The sequence below is a fragment of the Bacillus rossius genome, chromosome 6 (assembly GCF_032445375.1).
Source record: "Bacillus rossius redtenbacheri isolate Brsri chromosome 6, Brsri_v3, whole genome shotgun sequence".
Classification (NCBI taxonomy): domain Eukaryota; kingdom Metazoa; phylum Arthropoda; class Insecta; order Phasmatodea; family Bacillidae; genus Bacillus; species Bacillus rossius.
In genome coordinates this window covers 37,431,695-37,448,958 of record NC_086334.1, presented here as the reverse complement: position 1 = coordinate 37,448,958, position 17,264 = coordinate 37,431,695, and the positions used below count along the sequence as shown (strand labels likewise).

Sequence of the window (17,264 nt, the reverse complement as noted above, 5' to 3'; positions counted from 1 at the left end):
ATGTTCAAACGCAAGTAACTCATATAAAAATCTTTATAAATAAAATTCTTCAAATTTATTTTTTTATATTTTGTTATTTATGTACCAATAGTGTTTAGAATTATTTTAATCAAAAAATATGTATTTAAGCGGACTGTTTCGATTCACCCCTTTTAACGTGCTGGATATTATCCAACAATGGACTCATAGATGTTATCGTACTCGTTCTCATAACACTGGAATGAATGACCGTAACGGTCGCACGCCCCGTTACAAACGGTACCCGTAAATTTAGAATTAAAATAAAATCTGTTATTTTTTTCCTAACCAGTCCGGTTCAGTGTCTCTCCTGAGATGCGAGCACATCTGGCAACACTGGAGACGAAGAACACGCGCTGGACTGGGCTGCGGCGGTGGTCGTGCTGGTCGGTGGACCTGCAGGTTCGAGGAAGGGGTGGGGGGAAAGGGGTTGAAAAGGGGGGGGGGGAAGGGGTAACTGGAGCCGCGGTGTCAGGTGAGGGGACACCCGATACGCCCGCAGGTCCCGGGCTCGCACCCCACTTCCCGTCCGTTACACAACGTCGCGCGGCTGTCGCACGTCATCGCTGCCAGCGCGACGACCGCGCTCGGAAACCCTGAGATCCGCAGAGGTGGCCCTAGACTTTGGGAGAGTGGCTTCTCCGAAGGCTTTTTGACGTGACAACGTCTAATAAATCGATGAACGCCGGCTGCACGCACGAAAAAGTGTCCCGTTACGCACATTGTCCCGTTACGCTCATTGCACGCTTGCGCCGCATCTATCTCTCTTCCACTCGATTGGAACAACAATTAATTTGAATTTTTCGAGGCACATTAAACTTGAAACACTCCCATTCGTTTCCTACTTTTCCTATCATCGTCCTATCCTTAACAGAATAACACAGATTGGTGGAAGAAGTTAAATAGCAAACATGTATAAAAGTTATAGTTAAAATAATCTCTTCGTTAAAGTAATAAACATATTTGAATTAATGAGTGCAAATAAAAGTAAATGTGTCAATTAAATTGTAGATTTCATTTCACTCCTTCTTTGTATCCATACAAAATAGTGATAATTCAATAAAAATGATTCAATTTTATTCATAAAAGTATGCAATCGTTTCATCAATGTTTTGTTATGACGTTGTCACCGACTTTACAGACAACCAATTTTTTTAACAGTCTTTCGGCAGAAGTTATACCGCGCGTCAGATATCTGCGATCCTGGTTGAGTTGAGAAAACCAAGTACTGCCAAACCACACGAAGAATAACATGAAATACTGACTGTGGTGACTGAGGGTTTTCTGCTGCATATCTGGAGTGGCTCGCAGTATAAACTGATGTACTTTCACTTTCTTTCCTCGCACGAAACTTCATCACGTCTGCTCTAATGATGCCGCAACAAACGTCGAAAATGCAATGCAAGTAGTCATTTTATTACTCCTGCTGACTTCGGCAGGGATAAAATCAGAAATTTGGCGGTCTCTGGAATTTTCTAGATTCCAAGATAGTGGAAACATATATGGCGGTCAAGATAAAAAGTACAATGTCGAACAAGGTCATCCAATATGACGGCCGAAAACCCAATGCCCACCCTGGATACTGGTGCCGCACCTATCAGTAGACACTACTATAAGGGGCCTTATGTTCCACTGACCATGAACCAACTAAAAGAAGAACAGCGCTGGGTGATGAGACGGTGTGCGTCAATCTCAACATTTTTTTTATTTTAAAAAAAGCAGGATTCGCGTCGCTTAGGTTCACGCAGAGCACGTAGAGATTACAGTGTCCTTCGAACCACTCGTAGATTCGAGTCATGCCGGAGCTGTTGGGGATCGAACCCACGTTCATTGCCATAAGGACGCGGCGCGTTACATGAAGCAGAAGAATGAAGGGGAGGGGCGGAACATAGTACGAATACTGGAAGGAATAAGCCTGAAATATTCCCGACAACCCGGTACATCATTAAGGCTCCGTCTCACACGCATTGTTGATTTTTTTCTCTTTTTTTTCTTAATTACTATTATTAAAAGGATGTTTTACGTGAATACGTCTTTAAAATTGCTTCCATAGTGGGAGGCAAATAAAAAAAACGAATGATAACAAAATCGGGGATACAGTTTGGTGTTGCAGCTACATATCTATCAAATTCATCCAAAATTTAATTACACCACTGGATAGCTCAAGGATTAAAGAATTCGTTACGCTAAGTGAGGACTGTGACGCATCGCGCGCGGTGGAGGGGGGAAGCGCCGCCATATTGAGGTAATTTAGCTGCGTTTAGAGATTTCCATTTAGTATAACTTTTGACTCGGAGAAGCTACGACGTTCGTTTGGGTTTCAATCGTCAGCTCTCGTCAAAATATATCGATTACATATATAAAACATTAGTGTAAAATAGTTACAGTGAACATATATGGTGTTAAAATAAAAAATAGCGTATTTTATATTTTGTATAAAAAAATATTACCTGTTACGTACACGTATTCACGTACAACACACGGCCGTGTCCATGATACAGCCACATCCAATTTTTTTTTTTTTGTAATTGTTAACAGAATACTCTCTTGTTTGTTGTTCTTTCACAAATATTTTCAACAGATGGGTAAATACTTGTACAACTTTTACACCCATTATATTACGCTTGGGGAATATCTTTTGACAATATTTGTGGCGTATAAGACCGTCTTGTCTACTAACCATTTAGCCAACTGTACGTCTTTCTGAAATTTGGTGCCTATTATTAATAAGCAACTTTATAAATACTAGCCCATGAAATTATATTAGGCGCGTGAATTGTGACGTAGTTTGGCGCCGACTTGAAAAAAATATTTACTATGCCGTCGGGTCAATGTCTCATAAACCCAATTACACAAGTAAATAACAAAACCTACTGCCAAATTTCAAACGCCTAACACTTCGTATAACATGTGGCTATACAAACCAAACTAATATTATTATTATTTAAAAATGAAATTGCACTTTAACCTGGATGTTTCTTCCGTGTGGTTGTATTACTTCCAATTTCTCACGTACACTCCAATAAAAAAAATTAAAACTTAAGTGTTTTATATTGGTTCGTGAGAATTTTTGTGTTATAATGCCGAGTAAAAACATGCCTAAGCAACTACAGCTTAAGTTTAGATGAGACTATTTTTAGAGGCATGTATTTGGTGGTGTTATGTCAAATAGAGCATATAAACCATAAAATTCTACTTAATAAAACTCTTAACACTGACTGGCAGACAACGTACAGCTTAAACCGGCGGATCTAGAAGCATGAAATTTTGCATAGGATTTCCTTATATAACGTAGGTGAGCAGTAAGAAAGGATATTTTTTTAAATTCATCCTCTAAGGGAGTTAAAATGTTTGTATGGAATTTTGTCATTTTTGTAGTTAGAAATATGTAAATTTGTGTTTAAGCTTAAGTTTTTAATTAAGTTAGTTGTATCAGCGTTTCTGGTAATTCATAAAAAATAAGGATCAAATACTTTTTTTTTAGTTAATAGCACTGATTACACAGATAAACTAAACATGTATATTCGTTTTCAAAGCGAGCTGGTAAATATCAAGTATTGTCACAGAAGGACGTGGGTTAACGATCGAGAAGACGTGCCACATTTCAAGCAACACCAGTTTGATTTAAGTTTTTTTTTTTTTTGCTACACCTTTCAAAACGTTTTCTTCGTTCCCTCTTCATCCCTGATCGCGGTACTTTACCCTCCACCACTAACCCAGTTCCCGCTCAACTGCGGTTGCTAGGCAACTCCCCACTCTATAACCAACCGCCTCTTCCTTGTTACCACCCCTCCCGATCTAGACGGGGTGTATGTGGGTTAGTGAGGCGGGGGATAAGCGCGACTCTCGATGGTATTTCTAGCACTGTATCGCCTCTAAGCACAAGGCTCTGAACTGGCGCGTGGTCCTCATCGTCACAGGACAACTGTGAAATTTGAGCGGTGTCCGTGATGTTATATGGCATAGAAATAAAGGAAAAGGTGTAATGCAAGTCCCTTGAGTGCTTTCAAGAATCTGTAGCGGTTGTTTTATGCCTAAAAATTACTCTGAAAACACGCCTTTTAGTCATTTTTAACTCTTCTAAAAAGATTAAGAACTTAATCCGTAAACCAAACTATTTTTCGGCCCTCAGCGAATTCTTAAATGCTTTTCGTAAACAAATCCCACTCAGATATCATGAGCATTTTTCAAAACGCGATGTTTTCCCTGAAGCTCTGCACACCGTATGTGTGTCCGGGTAGGCGGGGGCCTCAACCTTCCACCAACAGACAAGGTGACACAGCTTGTGCTCGTCCGAAGTCGAAACTACATTTCCAAGCCTGTGACAGTTGCGTGACAAATTATGTGACGGTGATTCCTTTTACTGTTGCGCCATTCATACGCTTCAGATCGTTTACCATTAATGGGGATTAGGCCTCTACATATCGTGATTACAAATATTTTTATACTGCTTGTAATAAATCTTACGTTCTTTTTTTTTTGACATGGCATAGGAAGCTTTGCATACTTGTTGAAATCAAACTTTGTTAACTGGTGTGATTATCATGATAGTGGTTGTCGCCCGCGTTGAAATAATAAGTTACTTCCTCGCGGCGCTTACAGATAAGAGCCTGTTAGTAAATACGTGGTTGCAACAAGGTACAGAAGGTCTGGGAGATATGACTAATGCCTCGAATTACCAAAATTTGGGATAAGTAGTTCAAAATTTGAATTTTAGCAAAAAGAAAAGGAAAAATACAAGATGGCAGGGCAATATCCCTCTTAAATGAACATTTTGAAGCTAAACGTTTTTTAAGCCGTTAGGGTATGGCGATGACATCACCATAGCGTAAAAAAGCGAAAATGAATCCTACAGATTTACGCCCCTGGAAGCAGACCTAAATTAATTTTTAAGGCTTTGTAATTTTTTTTATTATTAGACAATGTAAAATTGAAGAAAATCACATTAATTAAATCGGTTATTTTGGTTTTGTGGAATCACACAAAGCACAAGTATTTCACAAAAATTCCTGTTACTGAATATGATTGCTATAGAGCATCCCACTCTTAGATTGCAGTATGGAAGTAAATGGGCGCATTCTCTCTCTCTCTCTCTCTCTAACACACGCCGATTGCAGTTAGCACTGTACTTGTTTCTTCGTGCGTTGTTGCCAAATATCAAACGAAATTTAAAATTTTAATTTTTGGACCAAGCTTTTTTTAATATTGTATAGAATCAAAATACGCATCAGGCAATGCTTATTTTGAATACTTAACAATATTTTAAGTGTCCGAAAAAATTAAAAAACATAACTTATTCGCTGCGAACTGTTTTGAAGTATTCCGATATGTTTCACATAAAAAAAAAAAAACCTACACGTGTATTTCATTCAGATTTTTTTTATTAGTAAATTAATGCCTTAGGACGCCACCGAACAAATGTTAAGACAAAAACTGTACAGGTTTCACTTAAATAATTTTTTTAATATATTGAAATGCATTTTCTCACAAACTGATACATCAAAAAGTTGACCAGCGGAAATTTTTTTCTATTAAAGATAGATGGGGGACGAAAGCGAGAAAAATGTTCACAATGAATTGAAATAGTTTTTAAAAGCAGCGCCATCTCAATTGCTTCTACAGTTTCCGTGGAAATAGCTGTTAAAAATGTGTCTTATCAGTACAAGAGCGCGCGCTGCCGTCGTAACAGGAAACAGGGCCGTGTGTTTAGATAAGTCTGTCCTACAAGCAATTTCAAATACATGGCTTCCTTAGTCAACAAAAAATATTATAATCGATTCTTGAACATAATATTTAAAATGTATGAAATAAACACGAAGGAATTTAATAGCGATCATGGTACAAAATTTTGAATTATTTTTCTATCCTTCTCACCAAGCATCTTATCAAACATTGTTTTAGACAAAGTTTTGGAAAATAATTATGATATTATTACAAACAATTTAAACAGATTTGATAATGTGTCTACTAAGGCAGTTACGTTTTTTTGTCCGGTGAAATTTTTTTTCGAACCCATGCAGTTATGGCTGGTCGTATCAAAAATGTATTTAGAAAACATTTTTCGGCATTAGGTAATCCGAGTTATCATACGTTAAAACGGATTCGATATTATTCATATTATGGGAGTTGTTGCGATTTTTCTGTTCTTCAAAAAATCTTCCCCATTTCGAACCAATTGTTCGGATTTTTCCCATAACTTACTCGACCGAGAATTTCCATTACCGTATTTTATTTATCATTTTGGACATGACTTGTCCAAAAATACGGCATTTATCGGGCCCATGAAAATGTGATATATATATATATATAATTATATAGGTATATATATGGGATTTTTAGAACAGAAAAGAAAACTATAAGAAAATTTCGTCTACAATAGGTAGTTTTTATTTGAAATTTACATAAAAGTGGCATTATTACAAATTTATATGTGTAATAGTATAAAATATTATAAATTACGATATGATTTCTTAAAATGCTTCTTGTTCTATCCGAATTACAAAGACACGCATCTCCTGAAATTCGTAATGTGTTAGAGATTTGGCAACAGCGCGCGCCATAAGCCGTGTACTGCAATCTAAGAGTGGGACGGGCTATGGCAGCAAGCACGCCCATCTCTTTTGCCTCTCCATTTTATCGTCTTCGTTTTGCTAAGATGGAACATTTGCAACACCTGATAAAAATAAAATAAAATTATATAGCTACCTCATTTATTAAAAGTCGTGATTTGAGAGGTAATTAAGGTTGAAAACAAGTAAAATGAAGCACTTAATGTCAAAATATAATTAATATATAAACGGCTTGTAAAGTTTAAATTAATTTTTTCCGAGGTTGATTTAGCGTATAGTGCCTGAAATCTGGCTCACTACGGAATCTATATTGTCCACCCCTGACTTCGCAACCAATGGCGCTGGATCCGAGGAGGGGGAAGTGGTACCCTCGAATGATTTTGCCAAGGGGGAGGGGGGTTATGGAAACTGGTCCGGGGAGGGGAGGGAGTTATTGTAGCAAAATATGTGGTTTGCTCCCCCACGTATGTTACTGCAGAGAGCATGTTACTGCAGAGAGCATGTTAAAAAACAAAATGTAAGCGCGTCTTTCAGTACTCGCCAGTGATGTGTAAACATCTAATCTCGGACACGAAATTTAACTTAGAATTTTTTTTTTAAATAGTGCCGAGCGTGATAAATATACGAAAATTGTGCTTTAAAAACTACATTTCTTGACGCAAATCACGCGTAGTTTCCGCGCCCACCACTACAATTTGATGCCGTAGCAGCTACATTGACTATAGAATCATTCTATTTGAAGAGCGAAATTTTAAAACCATATAATGAAACGGCTCAGATGAAAGCGGAAAATAACTTGAAAAAATTATAAACCCAAGCTTTGGATTTGATTTTCGACAAGTAAATTTATTAACATACTGACCATCTTTTTTTAAAAATTCACTTAACAGTTATTGCTATAAAGTTTCCCTTTGACTTTGTGAACGTTGGTTCGCACCATCCACCACAGATGGCAGCACCCTGGTTACACATTTCCGTTCCGTGCGACTTTCGTTCCATTCGCGAAACTACTCATAGGTACCAAATGCCGTGTACCGAGAGCTAAGATGTTACAAATTAAAAAAAAAAAAAAAAAAAAAACTGGAATAGGCTGCGTCGTAACACGGCCGCAAAGTTTCTAACGTGAAATCATCGTACTAGGCCGCAGGTGATGCCTGCGCTCGAACTAGGGTGGGCGACGTCCGCCATCTTGGCTGTCTTCCTCCCCTGCAGAGTCTGGTCGCGGTGAGTGGCTCTTTTCTGGAATCTTCACAAGCTCTTCTTCCTTCTGATCGTCGTTTCTTACGATTCGCCATATGCCTCGACATTGCGATTTTTCGCAATATAGGTACTTCTTATTTTCGTCTCACAGTTGTTATGTCGTAAACATTTCAAAACTTTTCAAACGTGGTTTCAATAGTTTTATTATTTTCACCCACAAAATGAACTTTTTTTTAAAAAGTTCAAATCGGTAAACGCGTGTGTTCATCTGCACTCAAAGTAGAGGAACCACCCACAATCGAACGTTCTAGAAACTTGCCTATTACTCGTAGTGACATGTTTATAATGGTCAATGCGTAGAACATTACTCTGCTTGTATACATTCGTAACTCGAGTATGTTTAATAAGTCCGCTTAATATTTTATAATGTTTCAAAATCCATCCTATTTTCGTTACACTCCACTTTTCAAACTGGCATCCCGATTTATAAAACGTACTCACGTAAAAAAAAAAAACTCTAAATACAAAACTCTGTTATGTTTCACGTTTATGACGCTGCTTTTTCGAAGAATCTAATAATTTTAAAGTTTACTCACATACTAAATAAAATAAAAAATCTGTCTCAGACTCGTAAGTTATTATATAATTTAGTGATAAATTTAGCAGGATGTACGGGATACTACAGTTATCTGCAAGCCAAACAAATTAACTTACCACGATAAGACTTTTAAAATGAAATGAAAAATTCTTAATTTTTCCATGGTTCCTCAAAAAATAATTGATTGTACATGCACTGGTTATGTTTATACATATACCTATTGTGTTTTCCAGTTATCCGTCCGTCCGTCAAAAGTTTGGCAAGCTCTATCTTTTGACGGACGAACGGATAAATTATATCTATTTTTTTGGCAGCGGCAGTCAATTGTTACAAGAATGAAGGCCTGTGGTGTTTTGTCAGGTGTTTTGTATAATAACATTGCGGTTCTTAAAACTATGTTCGAACAATACGAACTTAAAAACGACATAAATAGCAATCCGCGTCTATATGAATCTCCGAGAGATGGGACGGATAAAGTCAAGTTGTAAATCGCTTGGCTAGTTGCAGGGCCGGTACAAGGTAAATTGGCGCCCTAGGCGAAAAACCTTAAGCCCCCCCCCCCCCCCGGAAACCCCCCAAAAAATTTTCCTTGCCTCAAAATACATCACGTAAGCCTAAGATTTTGTCAACAATCAAATGTAATCAGGCTTTTTATTTACTTTGTTACTAATTATAAATCATAAACAGGTCACCGTGGACTTTAAATAATTACTTATATTAATATAAACATTCCAAACTGTTACAAAAATCCATTTTCATCTAGTTTCAATAATCGTTAAATGTTTTATATCAGCTGTTATGTGTCGTGCTGCGCCGCCCCCAGCTACTTGGCGCCCTAGGCGGTTGCCTAGTTCGCCTATATGGACGCGCCGGCCCTGGCTAGCTGTGTGGCGTTGACAGACGAAAGAGTAACGGACGTACGGATGACGGACTGAGGCGACGGGCCATTGTAGTTCCACCATAAGCCCAGGGGATAACACATGAAAGCAGCTCGTTTGTACATGGATATTATTTTATTTAACGCAAAAATACCTCCTACGATTTCAATTACAAAATTATTTTACCCCTTTTTTACGAAACCCCTCTGAGAAAAAATATGGCAGGCTTAAAATTCTGAAGTTTCAGATAGTTGAAGTCAATAGATTTCAGAAGCAAAGCGAAAATATAAGCGAGTTAGATGTGGATCAATGGATAACCTTTGAAGCAAATGTGAGCTCAGGTTCGGAGGCAACGATTTTGAATGCGCACTGCGACCGTTACAAGTCGCAGGAACTCCGTCCTCGGGATATCATCTTAGACACCCGGGTAACGACCTGATGTGGTTTGGTTTTTGAACTGATGGGAATGCAACGGTTTATTCAAAGAAAACTTCCTTTGTTAACTTATTCACGTATTTTGTAATGGGCGTAAGGCTCGGTCTCACACAAAATGTTAGTTATTTAATTTTCTTGCCATTACTATAATTCGAAGGCTTTTCCTGTGAATTTATCACTATAGCTTCCTTGTATATTATGTTTCACGCAAGAATTAACGATCAAATTTGTGACCTTTCCCAGCTCGAAAATGACGTTCAGTAAATATACCTGGAGGAAAAATTTGTGATCTAAAAAGAATAAATTGAAGAAAGCCAGTGAGATAAAGTATCAGGAAAATTCTTAATTTTTAACTATGACAAGAAATGATGTAACCAACTCTGCGTGCGAGACCGAGGTAAAAGTGCATTTTTTTTTCCAGTTTGCCATGCAAAATACCTACACATTCACAATGAACGTTTTGGCGCTCGTTAATGAAGTCACGAAAACGCAAGCTGACGTTCTGGAACTAATCGCGTCATAATGGTGCAACGTAAACCTTTTACTTTGTGATATATATTATTTAATAGGATATCAGGTAGTGAACATAGAAACTAAATAACAGGAGGAAAATCAAAACGCCGTTAAAAAAAAAAAAAAAAAAAAAAAAAAAAACTGGGATAAAATGTTACTTCGGAGAAAATACTATTTTTATCTTACCTCATTTCAATCCAATCTGCCTTGGGAAAAAAAAATCTGCTGGTAACTTGAAGAACACCCTCTTTCCTGAAATAATTGCAAACGTTTTGGCGCCAGTTTCGTTCCCCCTGCATCTCGCCCGTGGACGGGAGGCGCCGATCCGCAGCGCGCGGCGGCGACCAGCTTCGTCGCGGCGATGTGCGCTTACCTTGGGACGCCAGCGAAATCCGACGCCCGGAAAAAAAAAATAAAAAATAAAAGTCTGCGGTTCGAACCGAGCACTGGCCGGAGACTGGTGGTTGGTGGTGCTTTGAATGCCTGCCCGAGGGTGGTTGTGCAAGAAGGGGGGGAGGGGAGGGAACCCGCTAACACAGCCTCCTGGTGAGCGGTAGAATGAGGGGACGGGGGGGGGGGGGGGGGGTTGTTGGGAAGGGCGTACCGGTTTATTCCTTCCCTTCCGACAATAGTCGGCGACGGCCTCCCCTCGAGGCCTCTCGAGCCCCGCGCGGGGGGATGGTATACGGTGAGGAGGGAGGGGGTAGCGACCCCTCGACCGCGCGGCGGGTTTCCCACAGGCGGCTAGGAAACCTGCAGCCACCGCGCGGCGCTCAGCATACCGCGAGCATAGAGCGCGGTACAGACAAAGAAGCAACTCAGGCTCTCTTGTAATCTACACGTCTACCAACACACGAACGCTGAACGCTCGTTCTACAATGGCACTAAAACGGAGACGGATCTCCTAGGACATTTCATTATCGCGTCTGCTGCTTCCACGATGCCCGAAAACGTAACAAATGGCAACCAATGAGATTGCAAAGGCATATAAATGAATTCGAAGGAAAGGCCAAACAAATGATAGTAAAATCATGAAATCAAAACAGCCGGCACGGCCTTGAAAATCATCTCTGATTCCCCTAGCGTCTGGTAGGTCGTTGCAAAGCGCGCTGATTTTAGCTCCGACCTGTACCGGGCTGTTACCTGGGGCTGACGTTTCAGCGTATTGTTAGTTTGGTTCCGCACTGGACAACGCGCGCCACTTGCGGAACTGTTGCCTCGTCGCTTTCCCGTGATCTTATCGTTATCAGTTCGGCATACACTGACCGCAACGATGACATTCTGCGACGTAGTTGAAATCACTTTCTGCGTCACCATCGTCGCATTGCAACACCCAAAAACATGGTAATTGAACACGTCTGATGATGGTCAAATAAGATTGAAGTAGAATTTCCGTCGTTAAACAGTCACGGCCATAAAATGCATTGCTTTAAATTAAAACTGTTTCCACAATACACACACGACACTGGAAACCAGGTTTTGGATGTCCCGCGAACGACCGCCAGCTGGACAAGAAGGGGTCTCCCAGTGGCGGCTCCTGGTTGGAGGGGGGGGGGGGAGCCGGGCAGTCGCCCAGGGACCGTGCCGTTGCTTTTCATTCCTATTTATTTATTTATTTATTTATTTATTTACATTCTTATATATATGCTATTTCCTTGCGATATATATTGCAGTCATATAGTATTTTTAATAACGCTAACCTAACATAATCAACCTTTCATTTTAGTTACGATAGCCTAACCTAACCTTACCTAGCCTCCCGAAAAAAAATAAAGAACAAATATTTATTACACCGACCTAACATAACCTAACATTTGACACTTCGGTTGAGTTCGGAAGTGGTCGGGTCGTGTGGTCGCGCGAACAACAATGAGCGGAGGGTCGCCGCGGCAACGCGCCGTGCACGAGGGACCATGGCGTGGCTGCTGACGGCGCTGCGCGAGGCGCAGTACTCGCTCGAGGACTGCTACGAGGACTACGTGCGGGACCTGTACGAGGACTACGTGGAGGACAGCGGGCTGCTGGAGAACCTGCCGCTGGCCAGCTGCGTGCTGCTGGGCCTGCTGTCGGTGGCCGTGGTGGGGCGGCTGGTGAGGGAGACCCGGCGAGCCGAGGACCTGGAGGCGCTGGAGGCCGGCTGCAAGGAGGCTCGCCTCGCCGTCGTCATGCACCGCCACCTGGCCGCCGCGGTGGGCGCCTCCTCGGCCGCCCTCGAGGAGGTGCGTCCTTGTCTCATTACAACAGCCCTGTTTACCAGTTGCGATGTCCCATGTCCGAACTTACGGGTTTCACCCAGGGGCGTAGCCAGGGGGGGGGGGGTTAGGGGTTCAAACCCTCCCCCCCCCCTTAGCACCAAATCTTTAATTAATTTCTTATTCATCACTCAAACACATTTCATATTAAAATTAATAAAAAAAATTACCATTACAATATTTAAATTTAAGAACCTAAAACTGCTAAATTAGCACTATTTTACACCTTAAAATCCAAATTTTTTACCGGGGCAGGAATCCCGGACCCCCCGCTTTAATACAAGGGGGGGGGGGGGGCCATGCTTCTTAACACATCCCCCCCCCCCATACATAAATCCTGGCTACGCCACTGATTTCACCAGAGCGCGGTAAATATACTGCTCCGAAATAACGTTTTTTTTTCGATTATTTTTTGTTTACTACTTTTATGCTTTTTAAATGTGTACGCATCTAAGTTTTGAATATTTAGTTCACTTGTGAAATTTGTGAGTCAATATTATTTATCTATTATGTATGGCAAAAAAGAAACTCCAATAAATTTCCGTTATTTTCTGTTCGCCTTTCGAAACAGGAACCGGAAACAGCAAACGTCACGAGTATTCATTCTTCTGTGCTACCAAATTGACACGTATTGGGACAAAAAGGTCAAGTTTGACCAATCTATTCCGAACCAGGGAGATTTGAACCATCGCCCACACAGCGCATGACGTCAGAGGGTCGCGTGGGCCAAAGAGTGATCAGTGTCCGTCGGGCACGGTTTAAAGGACATTGCAATTGTAGACGGGCCTTCACAGTTGGGGGACGAAAATACATAGTATTTATGCAATCTGCGGCCCAAAGGTTTTGCGCGTGGGGGTAACCGAAACAAGTCATCTCTGGATAGTGTGCTTGTATGTTGTGTACTTCCCAGATTTTGGGGGGAAAAAAACACCTCAATCATCACATACGTTATATTTACTAGGTAAAGAGAGCAGAGGTAGGTTATGTTTTCGCAATAATTAGTCAGTGACGATAAAGAGAGTGGAGCATAAAATATTTCCATGTAGCGGACCCCCACAGTGAGGGGCTTTTAAATTATAGTCCTCTTCTCCCTCCACCACCAGGGATTAACACTCAAGTCAAGTCTATAGCGCAACGCAGGTGATCCATACCGCGGCGTGGTTGACAAGGGAGTGCGTGGATGACAGGGGAAAAAAAAAGGGAGGGGGGCGAAACCCTATGTCTGAGTTTCGAGATTATTTGATGGGCGAGTGGGTGAGTTTACTCTGATAGTGGGACAACAATTACAATTAAGTTGTTAACAGAATGCATAGGAAAATCTTACAAGTTATGTGTTACGTAAATATCATTTTTAAAGTTAATAGCCGGTAGTGTTTACTTTTTTTTTTAATTGTGTAGTTTCAAAAGATGTGCAATAAGAAATGGGGAGAGGGTCAGGCAAAATTATTTGCCCTAATTCCTCTCAACGGGCCTTGGGAGTTGGGATGCTATCTGCGAAGGTGTTTGGATATAACCGTAGGCATGAGTCGCCCTTCGTAATACTTGATCATCATATGTCCGTGACCACGATTCAAAACTGAGTTTTATTTGAAAGAGAAAAAAAGTGTGCGTTACAGGCCATGCACACCACCTGTGTGACATTTAGTTCACAATCGAATTATTTTGCGTAAATTTTAACCGACAAAATTTCGTGATGATTTTAGAATATGTTGATAGCGTTAGTAAATAAGTATTTCATGTTCTTCCAAGACAGTCGGCCAGTAGGTAACTTGTAAACACTATTTTTCAACTCAATAATACTAGTTTACCATACGGTGTGTATAACTTTAAGTGAATAAAATAAAATTAATTTTTTATATAACTTGTTTAATGTACGAGTCACTTATCAAGATAATTTTGATGTTTAGTTTTGTGGAAGAATAAACTGAAAAATGCAATATATCAACAATTTCTTGCCACCATGTTACAGAAATATAAACAGTTGCAAGCTCCCATCAAAATGCCACCCTACTCTGCTTTCATTGGTTGTTGTGCCATGCGGCCATCACATAAATAAAATTTATTTTTTCCCTTCCAGCACACGACCGTACTATGCGTGGTTGTGAATCGGTAGGTTCGCATCGATTTATGTGAACACGACCGTGTTCTGTGTAACTGCGGCAACGTACGCGTGTATAGCGACACTGACGACACAAAATGTTGTACAAGATCTTAGTATAAATAGTCATGCGATCATTTTTAATACTTCGAAACAAGGAAATGAAACACACGCACACAAAAAAGGTATCAGTGAAACAACATTATCATTTTTTTTTTTTAAATAAAAACAGCTACATCAACTATTCATTGTTGGCTTGCCCTTTGCCTTCGACGTCAATGGTTCATGCCGTGGCTTACAAAAGTCGCGGGTTGTGTCGACACACACGCCGCAGGTCGGTCCGTAATCACGGAATGCGGTACGTGTTCCGGTAGTGCGTGGAGATCACCGCACGTCTCCGCTGGTGTTCGTAGCGTCTGCGCTGGTGTTCGTAGCGTCTGCGCTGGACAAAAAAAAACGCAACGTCTGCGGCTCGGCTGTTTTCACACAGTTACCCGGCTGTCGAATAGCCGCAGCACGTCCCCCAAGACAACACAAATAAAAAAAATACAAGGAGAGATTATCAGTGGTGGTCCTAGAATATGCCGGCGGAGATAAGATAGGTTGGTGGGAGGGAGGTAAATTTGTAAACTTAATTTTTCTAGGAAGGTTTTGCTGATCTAACTTAAGAAATATCGACATTTTCCTGACAAATTATACTCAGGCTAGTTTTATGAAGTCTAACAATCAAATGGCGATGAAATCGTATCTTTTCATGAGCAGTAAAAATTTTTAAGGTTTCTGGATACGAAATTGAAATCACCTCAATTTTTAATTGGTCCTTATGTTCAAATTTTTATTAGAAAATTAGACCACTAAGAAAAATTCAAAAGGAAAAGGCCACCACCGGCCCTCGCGGTGGGAGCTTTCGGCCTCGCCCACCAGTAGCACTAGAGTCGGGTGTCGTTTTACTCGACCACCACACTTATCGGGCAAGTGCGAAATGTCTCGTGCACTTCTCCTCCCCACAATCGTCTACACAGAAAAAAAAAATCTGTACTTTAAAAAATGATTCCTTTAGAAACCAGATGCCAAGAAACAGTTTGTAATATTACAAGGAAGATATTGTAACTTTGTGCCATACATGACAATGGTTATTTTTTTGCATATGTGAAATACGTTTTTCGAGATAATACTGATTATTTCTTAAGTACAATTTTGTAACCATGGAAAAATAATTGGACTTTTTTTTTATAATGCTTGCTACGTGCGCAGTTAATACTGGAAAATTACTAAGGAAACGGGTTACAAATAACTTTAATTATTGAAGGTACTGGGACAACACAAAGCCCGGGTAAGAATCCGAGCCCACAGTTGTTTCAATGTAAATGGATAAATGTACAAATATCTGTAATTTCGCGTGAATATTCCAAGCACATTTGCCGCCGTGTAAGGTTGTGACGCGGGCCTCTTGTCGCTCACCTGTCTGCAGACCTGCAAGCGGCTCTCGAGTCCACGCGGGCCGCAGAGGAACGTCTCTGCCGGCGCGGCAGCCAGGGACGCCCGTCCGGCGACGCCCTCCTCCATCCCGCGGCCCGTCGCGGCGACGACCAAGGGCCGGCGTCCTTAGGCTCCCCCCCCCCCCCAGCCTCATCGCCCGGCGCCCCTTCGGACCCGCTCGGGAGGATTCCTCGTGCGACCCGCGTCTCGGATCAACAGCCAAATCGTGCCGCGAGCAGCGCACACTGTCTTCTTCTGTCTTGTACCTCTGTAGCCGTTGAAATTCAAGTATACTACTCTCAAAACAGTGTTCTTTTGTCTTTTTGCGATGTTTGTCAACCCATAATTATACGTTTGGTCGTGGTATTGAAGACACGTATAGGCTTATCTCAGATCACGAGTGGTGAGTTTGTATGGTTTCGATTCTGAGCGTATGGATAGCCCACTGTGAACTGAAATAATTTTATTAGAAATACATTTCACAACTTGCGAGTTAATTTTGTCTTAGTTGAAATCACTTTCAAGAGTAAACCTTGTTTGGCTAGTGTTACTATTATTAACTTGGAGGTACTCTGAATGAAGTAGATCCCCATATCTTTTACTTAATTCTTTCCGGTGTTTAAAAGCTTAAAAAATATATTGTATACGAACATTGTAAACGTTTTTAAATATTGTGGAGCTGCAGAACACACGCGATTTATAAACTGCTTGCAAAATATGATTTGGTAACTTTTTACGAGTTTTCTTGAAAATTTTATTTCAAAAGTTACATACCTACTATTATTTGAAGGGTGGAAGTACCGACGGATGTTCCAAAAATATTTTTAGACCATAAAATTGGCGGTAGCCTACCAAATCTTTAAACAACTTGTAGAATACCTTTATCTTTATTCCTATGATAAAGTTCCAATTTGGTTTCTGTGAAATTAAAATAAGTATTTATTTTCATAAACAGTTGTTATCCGTTCCCTTCCCTCCAGAAATTTTGATTTAAACCGCGTTTTCTAACATTCAATCATCATTTTATAACTTTACTACAACACTATTTTCACATCTGGATATATAATGTAAAGTCCATTATATATATATATATATATATATATATATATATATATATATATATATATATATATATATTTTTCTCATGAGTTGTAGGTATTTGTTTTAAAACCCAGTAAATGTACAAAGTTTTTCACAATATAATTTTTATTTTTTATTTTTCAT

At 40.3% G+C, this 17,264-nt stretch overlaps 1 protein-coding gene across 1 annotated transcript; it reads left to right on the top strand.

The window, feature by feature from the left end:
• Positions 1-12,100: 12,100 nt before the first annotated feature.
• LOC134533540 (uncharacterized) lies at positions 12,101-16,349 on the top strand. Its single transcript, XM_063371072.1, has 2 exons — positions 12,101-12,430; positions 16,033-16,349. The coding sequence occupies exons 1-2, from the start codon at positions 12,125-12,127 to the stop codon at positions 16,168-16,170; spliced, it is 444 nt and encodes a 147-aa protein (XP_063227142.1). The 5' UTR covers positions 12,101-12,124; the 3' UTR covers positions 16,171-16,349.
• The last annotated feature ends 915 nt before the right edge of the window (positions 16,350-17,264 follow it).